A 16,017-nucleotide genomic window follows, 5' to 3' on the forward strand; every position below is an offset into this window, starting at 1 on the left:
TAGAATTAATGCAAGTAAAATGTCTAGCACAGTGACTGGCATACAGAGAATGATCAATAGTTGTTAGCGGTTATAATTTTTTCTTCCTTAGGTGATTCTCACTTGTCTTGAATGGTTTAGCCTTGGCAATGGCTGGAGACTAGAAAATAATCTGACTCCTTCAAAATGTCAGCCTGGTTGGTGGCCAGGAAGGGATTCCCGCATAATATCAGCAACCCTTTCTCCTTATTTTCACCTAGTTTCTGCACACCTTCGAGGGAGGGTGTTTGGGATTACTTTTTGTAAATTGATGGTAAATGCAAATAAAATAATGACAACTTGGAGATAATGACAAAATTCTGTTTTCCCTCTGAATTGAGTCTGAACAACCAACCTCAAAACCTGTGGACATGTTTTCAAAACTACAGCTCAGAGTTTACAGGTGTGTGCCTGGGGCAACCAAAACAAAGATTACAGTGACGGTTCCGGCTGCCTCCCCGGCTCAGATAAAAGAGGCGCCTCTTAGCTGGCTTCGCGGTGCCAGCTCACCTGAGGTCAGACTTTGAATTTTCCCTTTTTAGGGCAGGTATAGCAAGGCCTCCCAAGGCTGGGTTTTAAACCCACACTGCTGATTTCCTAGGCTCTCTCCCTTCCCGTTTTGAGTTTCTGCGGCAGCAGTCCTCCAGTTTGCTCGGGTCTGGGTCCCGGGGGAGGCGGCGTGATGCCCGGATGCGGGCCGCTGGGGGGCCAGGCTGGGCGGCGGCGGCCCGGGAGCTGGCGGGTGGACAGCTGCGCTGGCACTGTCCCCGCACGCATTCCGCATGCCTCTCCGGGACGTAAGGGTTAATGACCTCTGGCTAGTCCTCTCCCAAGCGTCTCTCTAGGGCAGGGCGAACCGAGGCAACGCAAATTGGGCTCCCGTCCCGCCCGGGCTGCTCCCGTCCGTTCCCGGGACCCAGCCCCTCCCGCGCCGCGCCGGGCCCGCCCCGATCGTCGCTCGCGGCCGCCTGGCACCGCCGGGCAGGAGGACGACGTGGCCGGCCCCTGCCCTGTGGCGCCGGCCTGCTTCCCTCCGCCGCCCCTCCCCACGCTCCCCCTCTGCGATTGCTCCATTTTTCGGGCGTGTTTTGCTCAGGCGGAGGCGTCTGTCCCCAAACCTCCCTTCTCGCCGCCCCCCCAGGGGACCCCGCTGCCCGGACTCTGGGCTCTCGCGCGCCCCCTCAGGCCGCCGCCCGGGCACCGGCGGGGCCCGGCGCGCAGGTACCTTGGCGCCGGGAGGAGGGCGCGGCCGGCCCGCGCTTCCCGGAGGAGGCGCGCCCGCCCCGGGGGAGGCGCTGTGCTGCGGGCCGCCCCTCGCGCCCCGGGCGCCGGCTGCGCCTCTGCCTTCTCCTGCTCCTCCTGCTCCTCCTCCTCCTCCTCCTCCACCACCTCCTCCTCCTCCACCACCTCCTCCTCCTCGTCCTCCTCCTCGTCCTCCGCCCTCCGGGGCTGGGAAAGTGGGAGGTGGCGGCGGCGGCTGCGTGAGTGCGCGCAGGAGGGGGCAGCCGAGAGGAGTCTCCCGGTGCCGCGGCGGCGGCGTCAGAGCCACTGCGAGCGACGAGCGCGCCGGACGCGGTGGGGCCGCATCTCCTCGGCCGCCACTGCCGCTGCGGGGCCACGAACAAAGAGGAGGAGCCGCGGCGCGAGGTAGGGCGCGGGGCCCCGAGGAGGCGGTGGCCGGGGCGCCCCCTCCGCGCGGGTCACTCTCTTGGTTCCCCCCAGTCCCCGGGGTCCCCGTGGGCCCGGAGCCGCGGCCTCGCTGCCTTCTCCCGGCGGGAAGCTGCCCGGGCTCCGGGCCGGCTCTCCCGGGCGCAGCCCTGCGCCCCCTGCCCTCCGCTGGCTCGGTCTCCCTGGGGACACCCAGCTCCTCTCTGCGGGGTTCGGGTTCTTTCCCGGTGGCACTTTAGGGGTCTGACTTTCGCAACTTAAGGCTGCGAATTCATCTTTAAGTCCTTGAAAACTTCCAGCCGTCGTGCGGGGGGATGTTTGTGCCCGGGCTGACCCAAAGGGAGGCGGAGATGAGGCTGTTGAAGGAGAGCCCCGTTCCGGCCGCGCCGGGCCGCAGCCCCAGCCCAGGACCGTCCCCTGCCCGGTGCCGCCGACACCTGGCTGCGGGGTGCGTCCTGCGGCTCGGAGTACCTGTGCCGTGCGGCGTGGGAGAGGGGCGCCGCCCGGCCCCCCCCCCCCCCCCCCAGCCGCCGGGCCCTGTCAAGAGCAGCTGTTAATGCTCCCATCAACATCTTCATCCCCCCCTTTCTCCTAGGCGTTCACGTTTACATTGATTGGCTGGGCGGGGGGGTGGGGGGGGGGGTGGGAGGGGGGGCGGTAAGCGGCGCAGTCACTGGTTTAAGTGCTTTTTCTTGAATGGCCCCGTTTTCACATTGCGCTCACAGTTTTCAGGCCAGCATTCCATTGTCAAATTCTTTGGGTGATAATTTTGCCAGATTTTCTGAATGGGATTAGGACAGGCCGTTCAGAAATCCGTTTCAGAGTTTGTCAACCGCTGCTCTGAAGGGTGCTTTTATATTTTAGCTGCTTTCAAGCCAATCTTTAGCTGTGTCCTTTAGAATTGTCAACCTTCAGCTCATTTTGGTTGGGCAAGATTAAACAGTTCTGTTTTTAAGACCAAGGAAGAAGCGTGTATTAAATACTGAGATTTAATATTAAATATTGAATACTGGGATCATTTACCACAGTAATCACGTCAAGCGTGGTTTCTTAAACACTGAAGCGGCTTAAATATTGACAACTTTGTTGTATTTAAAAATAATTTCAGGTAGAGGAAACTTTGAATTGCCTCTGTTCAGCTTCTCATATGAGTTGAGGATTTTATTAAGGCAGCTAATATCACTTTGAGAGCTGAAGAAATTATGTTCTTTATTGCATTTCATAACACTTATTTATTGCAGGAATCCTGTGTAGTACTTGATAGCCGTTTCTGCATAGTGAACTCCTAGATATCTTTAGAGGTTAATTTTGAATTGTTTAAAAAGCCTGTTTTATCCTTAATTGTTGATAGGTGAGTCCAGGAACCACATTCCAAAGCAAAGCTACACTATTCAGAGGAAGCCCTTTTGTGTACTTTTTGGTTCTTGGCTCCTCCGTGAACCTTTTCTCCAGATAACAATACAAATTTTCTGTCTTTTCTCCCTCTCCTCCCGTGACTCCAGAGCAAAGTCTGAAATGGATGTTACATGAATCACTTTAAGGGATGCACACAACTATGAACATTTCTGAAGCTTTTTCTGCAGTAAACTAGAGAAAGATGGATGAATCTGCCTTGTTGGATCTTCTGGAGTGTCCTGTGTGTCTAGAGCGGCTTGATGCTTCTGCAAAGGTCTTGCCTTGCCAGCATACCTTTTGCAAACGATGTTTGCTGGGGATTGTAGGTTCCCGAAATGAACTCAGATGTCCTGAGTGCAGGACTCTCGTTGGCTCGGGTGTTGAGGAGCTTCCAAGTAACATCTTGCTAGTCAGACTCCTGGATGGCATCAAGCAGAGGCCTTGGAAACCTGGCCCTGGTGGGGGCAGTGGGACGAACTGCACAAATGCATTAAGGGCTCAGAGCAGCACGGTGGCTAATTGTAGCTCAAAAGATCTGCAGAGCTCCCAGGGTGGACAGCAGCCACGGGTGCAAGCCTGGAGCCCCCCAGTGAGGGTGAGTAGCCTGCAGAAGCAGTGTGGGGAATAAAGGTGGTGAGGACCCCGTTTTTTTCCTTTATTCTTTGGCTCGATGTTTTCTAAATCAGCTCATTGCTAAAGAAGCCACCCTTACTGGAACATATAGGAAATTGTGCCTCAGGAAATTTTTTTCCTTTTGGAATGAGATTGCATATAAATTATACGTTTTCTTGTTTTTAAAATTCTCTCCAGATAGTCTCTGTTACCTTTTAAGATAAATTTTGGGAAACAGGTGGAAATTAGTCAATGAAATCTAAAACAGTGGATTTTTTATGCCTATTTTAAAATGGAAACTTGGTATGGTTTTACCCTTTTGGTGGAGTTGGGAGAGTCATAATTATATATGAATGTCTACATACATGTATACATACCCTAGATCTGTGTGTGGGTAAATCATAAGCAGGAAATCAAGCCTTAATTTTTACGTTGCTTAGAGCCATTCTGTTGGTTTTATGAATGCACAGCACAGAATTCACTGGTTGGAGGAATTCTTCACAAATCATGGCCACAGGTAGCAGAGCTTCGTTGCTGTAGCAACGAAATGTCATTTAGTACTATGTTAAAACGGCAGAGAATCTAGCTTTATGTTGGGTTTAACAGGGAGTGAAATGAACTGTTTCCACCAAAATGATTTTTCTTGGGTTTTGGGTTTGGGCTGAAATAATTTTAAGGGAAGCTAAGTATTTGGACAGTTACTATAACTTCAATTTCTAGATGGTGAGGTATTCTGAATACACCTAAATTACGTTGTGGGTGATGGTACCCCAATAAGGCATGCTGTTCTAATTTTTGTAAAAATAAAAAGTAGTTAGGGACATGAGATAATTAAAACAATTCAATTTTTGTTGAAAGAATCAATTTTGGTAATTGGCCAAACTGATAGAATCTGTTTTTAAAGAACAGTTAATCTGAATGAAAATATATTTTTCAAATATTCGTAGTAAACACTCAAAACTGACTTCTTTCATTTAATGTAGGAACAGCCCCTTGGAATGGCATTAGATGGTGTAAATTCACAGATGTGAATGTCAGCTGTAACAGAGTAACTGCCTTATAACCATTCCCCTACTTCCTTCTCAAGCCCCTCTTTTACAAATAATATAAAGTATTTACATCACTAGATATAAGGTATATAAAGCATGTTAATCACTAGAAAACCTTTTACATCACTGAGCTGTCAGATTTCTTTTGATTCATATTTAATTTTTTTTTCAAGATAGCGAGAATTTGGGTGGGGAGATTTTCTTTCCATATTTGAAGCCCACATGTGGTGAAATTGGTCTGCTTATAGCACTGCTCTTAGATTTCATTGTTTTTATGGAGTTTACTGGTGCCTTGATTAATGTATATGGACTCATGAATATTTTAAACTCAGAACCAGTGATCAAGTTGATCATTTCTGAGACACCTGAATAGGTCTGCTTAGCTTAATTAGGGAGTAGGTTTTCTTCTTTGGAGAGATTTTGTTTCCTTGTCAATTAGACTAGAGAAGGCAAAGCTTCTGGCTGCGAGTAGAAGTAGCTTAGTTGTTGACACATTGACTTACCTGTTGGGAGGAATGCATTGAATGTTTGATTACTGATAAAAAGGAGTGCAAGAAGAGGGCTCAAGCATTCAATGAAACATCCTTTGAATTTAAGTTCTCTTTCTAACATAGAAATTGACTATGTAGTGCTGTAATGTTCATTTATTTGAACTGCTAAGCTCCCAAAATAGAGCTTCCCTTTTCTTAGGTAAGTTATCTTCAGATTTTTCTGATGTTAGTAGTATTTTTCTGGCTTATATGATTTTCCTAATTTACTTCATGTTTCTTTTTTAGCATGAGAAAAATTACTTGCCAAGAAGCCCAACTGAACTTGAGCCTCATAACTTGGATAAAATAGTTGAGATTGATAAAACAGGAGATAATGTCTGTTACTTTGGGGAGGGGCATGGAGAGTAGAGGATAAAACGATAAACAAAATTTTTCGGTAATCTGAGTTGATGCAAATGCTGTAATACTATAAAAAGAATAGTTTTTTTCCCTATAGATGATTTCTCGTTAGCACTTTCTAGCACCTTTATGCTTTCAAATATTCGAAACAGACAGGGCTGCACAAATAGTCCAAGCACCTGAAAGATAAATACATCTCAGAAAATCCCCCTAAAAGTAAGAAATCTGTAGCGTACGGACATGTGGAGGCTGTAATGCACTCCTTCGGACTCTTCCCTGAGGTGAATGACCATAATAAATCCCAGACATGCATCCTCCTCCCTTAGATGTTCTGACACGTCCAAGTGGTGCATGAGCCAGTTTCCACATGTTGCGCAAAGCTGAAAGTGATAACATGTGGAATGTTGCTTCAGTTTATTAGCTATGTTCTACCTTCCATTAGATTGTGACCATGTGGCTTCCTCATGTGTTTCGTTGAGGTAGATGGAGTGTTATCAGCAGATATGAACGTTTCCAACGTGTGACACACATCTTGTTCCCAGAATTTTAGTGTTTCCTGCCTAATATGAAGGAGAAAATGAAAAAGTGTTGGGTTGGAGTCACCAGGGGAATCCGTCTGTTCTTTACTCCGAGTAAAGAATTCCTGTTGGTTTTAGGCCAAAAGTCAAGCAGTGGAATAAGCCACAGGGAAATGGTGACTGCGGATGGCTGTTTCAGTGGACTGAAAAATACCTGCAGGAGATTGATTTTATATATATATGTACAAAGTTAGATATGGAAAACATGTTTAAGTAATTCCCGTAGGATTGTGACCTAATAGAATAGTTAAATTTCTTTTTCTATGTAGTTCCATTGGTTCAAGATCTATTAACATCTGTGTCTGTAGCTATCTGGGGCATTATTACTTAGTGATTCCACACTGCCTCTACCTGAAAGTGAGTGTATTCAGCAAAAATGGATTACATGAACACTGATATACACTAATTTACGCTTCATTTATTCTTTCCTTTATCTCGCAAATATTTATTGAGCACTTACTAGAGTCAGGCACTGCCTTAGCTGCTGGATAGATAGTGATGGGCAACCCTGGTACAGATTCTGCTTATGGATTTAGGAGTATGTGTCAATCTCATGGGAGAGACACACATTAATAACATAATGACAATGCAGGGGTGTCATTAAATGTGATAAGTGTTATGACAGAGCTGGGGGTGGGGAGAGGGACCTGTGTTTAGTGTGAAGGGAAGTGTGTGTGTGGGGGGGGTGCAGTCTTCAAAAGCATCCTTGAGGAAGAGGCATTTGAGCTAAGATCTTAGTTGAAATGATATTACTGTAATTAGTTGAGAGGGGGCTGAGCAGGGGAGGGGTAGAGGGGATGAATATTCCCAAGGCCCTGACCTACAGTGGACCGGGGATGGCTCCTGGGAAGAACCGAGGGAAGGGGAGTGTGAAGTAAGCAAAGGACAGGGATAATGACCTAAGACGAGGCCTCCCGTGCAAGGATGTGCAGACTTCGAGAGCCACCGCAAGGCCACATGGGGTTAAGGGCCAGTTGAGCGCTATAGCTGGTGCGTGCTCTGCCTTTGGGATTGACAGGCGGATTGTTGGGACTGAGATGATCAGAGCTTCAGAACAGAGATGGGATTGGTGTTTGGTGTCAAAGGATTGAGGGACAGAGAGGAAAGGAAGGAAATTCTAGATATAGGGAAGCACAAGTGAAATTTCCTTTCTCCTGCAAATGCTGAGTAGGCTTTCGTTTCTCTAGAGCCACACTCAGACCTCCTTTCTCTTCCTCTCTCTATTGCTGACTATTATGGGCTGAATTGTGTTCCCCAAAATTCGTAAGTTGAAGTCCTGTCCCCCAGTACCTCAAAATGTGACTGTATTTGGGGACAGCACCTTTGAAGAGGTGGTTAAGGTAAAATGAGGTCATTGGTGTGGCCCCTAATCTGCAGTCTGGCTGGTGTCCTGATAAGAAGAGGAGATTAGGATGCAGAGAGACACAGAGGGAAGACCATATGGAGACACATGGAGAAGACAGCCAGCTGCAAAACATGGAGAGGCCTTCAGAAGAAACCAACCCTGTTGACATCTTGATCTTAGGCTTCTAGCCTCCAGAACTGTGAGGAAGTACATTTCTGTTATTAAAACCAGCCAGTCTGTGGTACTTTGTTACGGCAGCCCTAGCAAATTAATAGACTGTGGATATACTCCTAAAGGGAAGCCCCTTGAGTGGCCTCTCGGTCCACAGCCAGTCCCTTCAGTCCTGGGGTTTCCCCATAGACCTGCAGTGGTCCAGCCCCTCTGTGCTCTTTACTCCTGAAACTTGAGAGGTGTTCACTTACTCCCTATTCCCTCCACTGCCCAAATTTGCCTGGCATAGTTTCATAAAATAGACACGAGATTTATGGGACAATATATCAGATACACAGAAAGTTTTGGAGGAGAAGGAAGGAAACACCAGGAGGAGAGAACTACTACTTTCTTATCTCTCACAAGTTCCTCTGTAAGTGGAATCTGGAGAAGGTGCTGTATTGGACCAAGTGGTGTCTGAGATATTATCTAAAGGAAAGGCAGTAGAGAATTGAAGGAAGGGTGGGGCAGAAAGGCAGGACAACAGTGTAGCTCCAGGTAGGGTGTGGAAAGCTAGTGCTAGCTATGAATTGCCCCATGGGCCATCTTTGACCTCTGGTCAGTGAACAAGTACCTGTGGGAACTGCTTTCAGGCTCAGTTCTGTGCTATGATCTGTACTAGGACAAAGATGGCATTAATGCATGTTTCTGTTGAAAAAGAGTTTACATTTTGGGGAGGTAGAACACACAAGAAACAACAAATAAGGCAGCATTTAGTGAAGCACCAAACTGTGGGATAAGATATGGAATAAGTCTGTACAGTGAGTTTCGTGTTGAATGGCCCCTGGATTAAGTGTCTGGTGAAAGGGTGGAGGAAGTGGATTAGAGTGGTCTGGGACACAGCAGGACACACTCCCCTGGTGTGGAAGGTTCAGTGCAAACATTTCTGCACAGGTCGGGACGAGGGGTCCGCATTCATCCATACTGGACCTAAGCAAGACATTTCATGTGGTGGTTTGGATGAGGGAGACATTTTGATGTTTCCAAATGGCTGAGTTTAAAAAGGAAAAGGTGTTTTTGTTTGTTTGTTTTGCCAAATAATGTGTATTGCAGACATTCTTGACCTCTTATTTTATTTATCACTTCATTCTTGACCCCTGCTTCAGTCCTCATGTCCACCTCGTCTCTGGTCTTGTCTTTATTCGTGAGTTAGCCCAACGGTGAGGCTCAAGCCTGGGCTTAGGACTGGGGTGGAAGGCAGGCATGGGGGAGGGAGTGTGTGGTGCACACTGATTGGAAATTTACAAAAAGAAAGGCTTAATGATTCTTTTTTATATCACTTAAAGTATTGTGTAACCATTATCATGTAAATCTCACAACCACCCTCTGGGGTGAAGTACTATTATTATTTAAAAAATTAAAAAGAACGTAAATTTCAAAATGAGTTCCTAAAAATATTCTGGTTATAAAAAAAGATTCAACATTATAGAACAATGTGTTAAGTGTGTATATTCTTCCAGAACTGTTCATATATATTTATATGTGTGTGCAGATAGTTTTTGTTTTGTTTTTTTACATAAATGGAATTTTGTACTCTGCATGTGTACTCTGCATTTGATGACATGATAGTTCATTTAATATAGCTGGGAAATCTTTTCACGTCTGAGCACATATATTTGCTTCATTAAAAGAAGCCTCTTTATTGAGGTATAATAGGCATATAGAAAAGTGCACGTATTGAAAGTATGCAATCATTGAATTATCATGCTTTTTTCTTTTTAAATGATTATATAGTATTTTTCTATTTTAAAAATTAACGATAATACATGCCCATAGTAAGAAATTTAATAGTAGAAAAGGAGAAAATCAAGGCTTCTAATCTCTCTATTCCTAATCTCCAGGGGTGACCACCGTGACGAGTTTTTTTTGTGTTTTTCCTAGAAAAAAAATTAACAAGAATAGGATCACATTATACGTGCTGTTCTGCAATTTGAGGTTTTCTGTTTAACCATCTATCTTTCGTAACTTTCCAAACTGACTCTCCCTGATCTACCAGAAGGCGTATGTATTAACATGCTCATTTTATGGATGTAGAAAGTATGGCTGAAAGAGGCTGAATGACTTGTCTAAGGTCCCCTAGCTAGTAAGTGATGGAGGTAGGATTCCCTGCTGGGCCTTTCTGATCCCAGGTGCTTCCTTGCCTTAACCACACACTGCTTAAGTGACAACACTCTGCCTGGGTCCCCATGCCTGTTGCAGCAGAAAGCTTTCCTTAGTTGTAACTAGTGGACGTCTTTTCTCCTTACTGTCATTGCTGCATGGTTTTTTGTTTTTGATTTAAAAAGGGACGTTATGAAGCTCCTTTACAGTGACAGTGTACCAGGGAACCAGAACTTCTTTAGCTTGGAGTATGGGAGGAGTGTGGTTTCGAGGTCAGGAGTTGTGGCTTCTGGTTCCCCTACTGCCATCAACCAGCTGTTTGGCTTCTCTGGGCTTCATTTCTTCAGCACAGAAACGTAGAATCTTAGGTCTCTAAAGTCCATGCAGGGAGTGGGGGGACAAGGAATGCTGAGTCCGGTTCATCTTTGGCTCTTCAGAACACTTTGTGGTGTCTGGCACATAGTACTCACTCAAAAGAGGTTTGTTGAATGAATGTGTATTGGTTTCCTAGAGCTGCTCTAACAAAGTACCACAAAGTGGGTGGCTTAGAACAGCAGACGTTTATTATCTCACCATTCTGGGGGCCAGAAGTCTGAAACCAAAGTGTTGGCAGAGCTATGCTCTCTGAAACCTTCTGGAGCGAATCCTTCCTGCCTCTTCCTAGTTTCTGATGGTTCCCAGAATCCTCGGTGTTCCTTAGCTTGTAGATGCATTGCTCCAAACTCTGCCTTCATCTTTACGTGGCCTCCTGCCCTGTGTCTGTGTCCAAATTTCCCTCTTATGAAGACACCAGTTGTGGATTAGGGCTCACCCTAAACTAACATGACCTCATCTTAACGTGATTACGTCTGCCAGACCCTGTTTCCAAATAAGGTCACATTCCCAGGTACTGGGAGTTAAGACTTGAACGTGGCTTCTGGGGGAAACAGTTCAACCCCGTAACAGAATGAATGAATGAATGAATGAATGAGTGATGTGAATTCTAAACACCCTGTAGGGATCCTTAGCTGTACATTCATTCTCTGGACAATTTGTATGTATTAACCCGTTTCTTTGTGCTGTTTCCTCACAATCTGTAAAATAAGGTTAACACTTTCTCTGCCTATTAATAGGTAGTCTTGTGGATGGAGAAAATGATGTGCAGACATTTTGAAAATTATAAAGTCAATGTGAATGAATGTATTATTGTTTTAGTATTATGATTATAAAAATTATCAGTCTTCCTCACCAAGGAATATAATATCATTTCTATTGGGGGTGACAAGAACCAAAGTAATTGAAAAGAAATCTAAAAGATCACAAAAGGCATGTAGAGCTACACAAAATGGGCACGTGAGCTCAGTGATTTTGGTCCCTTCCATGTGAGAAACAGCCTGATGAATGTTCAGTCTCTTTGGCTATCCTGGGGGTTTCATTCCCCATTTCCCCCATTTTTGTCACCATTCCCGCAGGTCTTTCTTATTTCTCCTCTGGGTGACTGAAAGAGATGAAGGTAAGGGGAGATTATTCTATTGTTGCTGGCTGGGCAGAGAAAGGGAGGAAAAAGAGGGAAAATCTAGTTTTGCTGTAGTTGTAGGTCCCTGCTGCTCTTGCTGCTCTCTAAGAAGTCCCACCTCTGCCCCCTGGTTCTCTGGCTTCAACTGATGACCCCTGGCTCCAGCATCTGCTGGCGTGGAACCTCTGTAGTTCACTTTCCTGCCTTCAGGCCACCTTGCATTACCCTGTCCTCCAACCATGGTCTGCGTTTTCCAAGCGGCTAAGAAGGGGAAGATGGCAGAAATGGTAGAACCGAAAGGGAGAGAAGGAGAGCAGGACTCCTGGGCTGTTCCATTTCCTCCCTTGAATTGCTTTTCCAGGTTGCTTTCTCAAATTTCTCTTTTTGCCCCATAATTAGTCTCTGGGCTTGTGAAGAGGAAGAATAAAAACAGGTACACAAAGGCATGCAGGTAGGGGCAAGCTGTCATTTCCTACCTCTGACTGTCTTTCTGTTGCTTGTGGTGTCTTCTTCGCCATTCCGAGAGCCCCTGGCTCCTCTTTGCATGCCTCCATTCCTTCGCTTTCCACCTCTGCCAGGAAGAGTGCCTGCCATTCCCCCTTCCAGTCAGACACTCACTCTCTTTATTAATCCATCCCCTCTCCAGTCCATTGCTTTAACATGGTTTAAGCAAACCTGAGACAATACGTGAAAAGCCTTTTTCGTTTTAAGGTCAAAAGGCAGATGACTTTGTAATTTTCTTTCTAAAAGGATTCTTCATGAGGATCCACAATAGTAGAGCAACATAGTATACATAGTATAATGAGGCATATTTGTGATAGAAATATTACGCATAGCAACATGGTATAGTGAGGAACTCAGATATCACACGAGGCAAGGCTCATTTATATAGCAACATAATATAGTGAGGTACACTTGTGATAGAAATATTACACTTGGAAACAGCTTTGCTAGCAAGGCTCCCTCACTGTGGAATGGAGACCCTTCACCCTCCCAAAGCTTTTATAATAAAGAGTGCATATATCTCCCCACTTTTTTTTTTTTTTTAAATTTCAGAGACTTCTGAAAGTAGTAACCTTAAGAAAAATTCTGAGCCCCAACCACCCTTTTGTGGCCCTGCAATCTTTTCCAGTCTGTGTGCCTGCCAATGCCTCGTCAAGAGGATGGAGGCAGTTGCTTCATGAATGGTGACATATGGGTAGCTGTAAACACAGCCATTTTAAAGATAGATGTGCGAGTGGGCTCTTTCGGGGTGGCTGGGAAGGGAAGGGAATGGAGGTGCCATTTCATATGGTTGACAGTAGCAGTTAAGTAGTAGATTATTTGAGTTGTGAAACATGGAAGGAGAGTAGTAGGAGGGTGTGCAAATGAATTTTTAAGTTACGTTAAAGATAATGCGGAAAGGCAAGGACTGTCAAGTTTGAACATTTTTCTGTTAGCCTAAGGAAATAAAAAATTCCTTAAAGTATTTTTTTGCAAGAACAAAATCATTTTGAAACACTGCGTGTTCACTGTCTATAAGTCAGCTATGAATGAACAGGAGTGAATTTCCATTATTTTAAAACGTAGTGAGTGGTCCTAAGCAATGAAGAATTATACAGAAATGGAACTAAAGTTTACTATGGGGTGCTCCATATCAACTTTTAATTTATGCGAGGTGCCCCCCCACCCCCAAATAATACAGTGGCAATAGAGTAAGAATATCAGTGTGGGATACCGGTGGCCGTGACATCTGTATAAGGTTCCTGAAAGTGTGTTTGAGCACTAATGTTTAAAAGTTGAGCATTTGATTTGTTATAAGGAGATTCAATTCCTAAAGAGCTAAAAATATTCATATGCTCCTAATTATATAACTGCTTAGTTTTAAAAAGTTTGAGTTCTTTAACACACTAAACACATAGATTAAACATTATATGTTACATACAATATTAATACAAAATACAAAATTAAATTTTCATTTGCCCAGTGTATTCAGAGTAACATTTAGTTAGCAAATCTCTCAGTTTTTCCCATTGTTAAACTTGTCTTTTAAGCATACTCTTTGATGAATTACTCCCAGCATTTCATGTTCTTACTTTTTTCCCCACAGTTGAGCACAAATGAAGAGCTTAAGTATGCAAGGGTAAGTATTTTTGGTAGGCCTAATTATTTTCATTCAATATTATGTATTTCATAATACATAATAGTATGTACTAGTATTAGCATTTTCTTTTTTTCTTTTTGAGGAAGATTAGCCCTGAGCTAACATCTGCCACCAATCCTCCTCTTTTTTGCTGAGGAAGACTGGCCCTGTAGCACTTTCATTTTTCTATTTTCTGTTCATTTTTATAAAACAAGTCCAGAGTATTAGAAGATGCTGAAAGCCGTAATTCTGTTATACAAAGGTAGTGAGGTTGCTGAAACTGAAGTGTTGGTTGAAAGGCACCATCATGTGACAACTTGAAATGTTTATGTATTAACTATTCCAACAAAGTCCAACTCTGGCACCAGAAAAGTATTGTGTCTCAACATATGAGGTATGAAAATGTGTGATATGTGGAAGTTGAGGATACCTATTTGGTGGCAAGAATGATGGAGACCTGGTTTCTCGTCCTGGCTTTGTGACTTTAAACCAGTGATTTCTCTCCCATAGGCCGTAGTTTCCTCTTTTATAAAATGATGGCTTGTTTGGTATCTGAGTTCCTTTGCAGCTCTGGCATTTTTAAAATACTTTGATATTGAACATTTAGACAAAACTGAGATTGGTGTCTGGATATTGTCTTGTTGCGATGAAATGAATGTGTGTCTCACAGTTGCCTGTGGACATTCTGCGTTTAATCCCCCTTAGAAGCACACACTGTGCCTGCCATGGGAAGCTTCAGATGGACTGTTGGATAATCTGGGCATTTAGAAGTGAGGCAGAGCAGAAAAGCAAGGACAGCTTGGGAGCCTGATTTAGGATCAAGCTCCAAGCAGGGCTGGCTTGCTTGATGGGCCTCCTCTGCCTAAAACAGTTATTCCTCATGTTATCTTCACGTAAAGTTGTCCCACTGCCTGAAATTCCAACAATTAGAACTGGAGTGTCCACATATTAAAATGGTCTGCTGTTTGGAAGAGAATGAATTCGTCTAACCATGTTGCTTTTCCCATTCTTACTGACTTGGGAACAGCTACTCTGATGGACAGGACGTTGACCCTGAAAGGGAGAGAGAGAAGTAACTGAGCTTCTTTAGAGTCAGACAGGCCTGGATGGGGGGAGTGCAGTGAGGGGCTTAGGAGGGGTGACCATGTGATTTATCCTCTAGGCGGGGAGACTTTTGCGAGTGAAAAGGGATGCTGTTGATAATTTTGCAGAGTCAACAGGAGTAAATCGGGACTGTCTGGGGCAAACAGGTCCATATGGTCACCCTAGCTGAGGGCACTGTGAGCGAGCCTAGGATATAGAAGAAGGTTTCATCAAGTGTGGGGAAGATGCCAAAGAATACCGACGCTCTTTCAAAAACTTTCAGGGGAAATGCAGAGGAATTGATTTCTTCCTCTGAATGCTCCTTCTGTGTGCTCTGTGGTTTTCGCTGGAGAGAAGATGTGATGTAACAGAAAAGACAGGGGATTTAGCATCAGGCTTGCCTTCCTTTATTCTTTGTAATCTGTGTGGCTTTTGGAAATGTTACTTCCTTAGCCTAATTTCTTCATTTGTAAAATGATTGAAGATCCTCTTTCCAGGGTCATGAGGATTATATGAGATAAGGAAGCTTAAGTGACTGGGACCTAGTACGTGCTCAGTAAATGTTAGTAGCTTCTGTTTTTTCTCTTCCCAGAAATTAGAACTTCTAGTACCATGTATCAGTTGTATTATAAAATAAAGTGTGTGTGTGTGCGCGCGTGCAGACATGCATGTGTGTGGGTGCATGTGGTCTGGTAGTTTAATCAATCAACATTTATAATATTTATGCCATAGGACATTTTGTTCTTTTTGAACAGCCAACTTAAACTTTAGGTACACAAGCTGTTCGTCAGCTCGTGTCGACAAATGATGCTAAGTTTGTGATTTAGTCCTGGTTCTACCGCTAACTGTGCTTTGGCCTTGGTTTTCTGGGCCTCATCTGTAAAAGGAGATGGTGAACAACATTGTCTCTTGCACCTCTTCCTCTTTGCTCATCCTATGGTAAGAGACTTGGCCATCGGAATTCATTATATGTTAGACCATCTGTGACTATTTTCCTTGCCTCCCTCCTTCCTTCCTTTTGATGATATGGGGGAAAATAGTAGCTCAAATAATTTAAAATACATATGTTATGACCTTGTTCTTTGGCATAGTATTGAAAAGACTTAGATCCCTAAGACTTCTCTAAGGGAAACGAGGTGTGGCTTGTAGTACAGTTCTAGTTCTCAAAAATTAGTGTCAGGAAAGATTGTTAGTCATCACATGGGTCTTCTAATGCTACCATTGGGTAGAGAGCATATGTGTGTGTTTATTCCTCTGTGGCTGATTTTTGTTTTCCTGTCCTACCCTTTCCCACCGCTCCTTCCCTCCTTCCATAGCATCAATTTTATGTTTCTTAAATAGATATTGCTGCTTAGTTTATCCATATTTTGATTATTTTTATATCTCCTATCTGGAGCAACTGATTGCCTTTTTTATATCATCTCTGACTAAATAAGTACATTTGTGTAACTG

The 16,017-nt window shown here is 44.4% G+C and overlaps 1 protein-coding gene across 4 annotated transcripts in view; it reads left to right on the forward strand.

Moving 5' to 3' along the window:
- The first annotated feature begins 1,252 nt into the window (after positions 1-1,252).
- SH3RF1 (SH3 domain containing ring finger 1) overlaps positions 1,253-16,017 on the forward strand; it is a 183,907-nt gene continuing 169,142 nt past the window's right edge. For all 4 annotated transcript variants that reach the window (XR_011436688.1, XR_011436687.1, XM_070261384.1 and 1 more), the window contains exons 1-2: positions 1,253-1,665; positions 3,189-3,676. Coding sequence is in view for 2 of the 4 variants with exons in the window: in XM_070261384.1 (XP_070117485.1) it covers positions 3,284-3,676 (393 nt within the window). In the remaining 2 variants the exon portion in view is untranslated. The remainder of the gene's footprint in view (positions 1,666-3,188; positions 3,677-16,017) is intronic.

This window comes from Equus caballus, chromosome 2 (assembly GCF_041296265.1).
Source record: "Equus caballus isolate H_3958 breed thoroughbred chromosome 2, TB-T2T, whole genome shotgun sequence".
In the NCBI taxonomy this organism is placed as follows: Eukaryota; Metazoa; Chordata; class Mammalia; order Perissodactyla; family Equidae; genus Equus; species Equus caballus.